Here is a 1,137-nt window from a genome sequence, read left to right as displayed (position 1 = left end):
GGGGGGGGGGGGGGGGGGCGCTACACCCCCAAAGTCCCGATTCGGCTCAAAATTATAGAATTTGAGTTGTAGGCACATTTAGCTTCCTCAGTCTCTCCTACAACTATTTCAGGGCATAAAAAAAATCCCCAAAACCGTATTTTTTCCCCTACCGGGCATGTTTATCACCACCATTTCCTCATAAAGTTAGTATTTTATTTTTCTTTACCGGCTGTTTTCTCAAAACGCAACTTTTCTCTATAGCTACTTTTTTTAATAGCTTCTCCATTTTTTATCGGATCTTCATGAAATTTTCACAGAATGAAGAGAAGATGTAATACTAAAAATTCTCATTGAATTTTTGATATTTGGAATAGTTTTTTGTTGGTTGTGTCCTGAGATTGGATTTTCACGGATTTTTTGCAAACTTGAATGGTACCTCAGAAAAAAATTCATTAAAAAAAAAAAAAATTCGTTTAGGAAAAAAACAACAACAGACAAATTTTTAGATCTAATGTTTGTGAAGACGCCTGCAAAAACAATCAATTTCCTTGAGCAGTAAGTACGGTATTCATTACGTAAGACATGTCAACAAAATCCAATATGGCCGCCGTATCCATGGAAACGAAACTTTTTCTCAAATTTGATTGTGCTTTTTAAGACTCCCTACTATGCTTGTTATATGTGTGAAATTTGGTAAAATTCTGTTTTGTAATAAGCGAGATAGCGTTCAGGTGCAAACCCCCCCCCCCCTTGAACGTCTAATTTACTTTAGCTGCACCTTTTCACTTTCGTTGATTTTCTTGAAAACGCTTTACGGCAGCAAGGAAACTTGTAACTGGAAGGTCCCAAGTCTATTGTAAATGTTTCTTCCATTTTTTGTTGGATTGTTTGAGTTCAGCACGGGCTCTGCTTTGACTTATTATATACAAGTGCCTACTTATTCCACAGGAAACAGGTAGATTTCACAAACGTCCACTGGAACTGAAGTTGTAGTTTTCCAATTTTTTAATACTCCTCAGTTTGCTGCCGAGGCTGCCGCCACAGCTTCCACACCGACCCAGACAAACCCAACGACCGCGACACCAGGTGTGTGTATATATATATATATTTATATTATATTTTAATGTGATGTGGTGAGTGGCAGAAAAGAAATTA

The 1,137-nt window shown here is 37.5% G+C and overlaps 1 protein-coding gene across 1 annotated transcript in view; it reads left to right on the top strand.

Moving 5' to 3' along the window:
* The window catches only part of LOC106012142 (prion-like-(Q/N-rich) domain-bearing protein 25), a gene marked incomplete at its 5' end in the record, with an annotated part of 33,519 nt that overhangs the window by 1,159 nt on the left and 31,223 nt on the right, over positions 1–1,137 (top strand). Inside the window, 1 exon segment of the mRNA XM_013084126.2 lies at positions 1,002–1,068. Within this exon segment, the coding sequence (XP_012939580.2) occupies positions 1,002–1,068 (67 nt within the window).

This window comes from Aplysia californica, unplaced genomic scaffold, assembly GCF_000002075.1.
Source record: "Aplysia californica isolate F4 #8 unplaced genomic scaffold, AplCal3.0 scaffold00273, whole genome shotgun sequence".
Taxonomy (NCBI): Eukaryota; Metazoa; Mollusca; class Gastropoda; order Aplysiida; family Aplysiidae; genus Aplysia; species Aplysia californica.
This window is presented reverse-complemented; position numbering and strand designations above follow the sequence as displayed.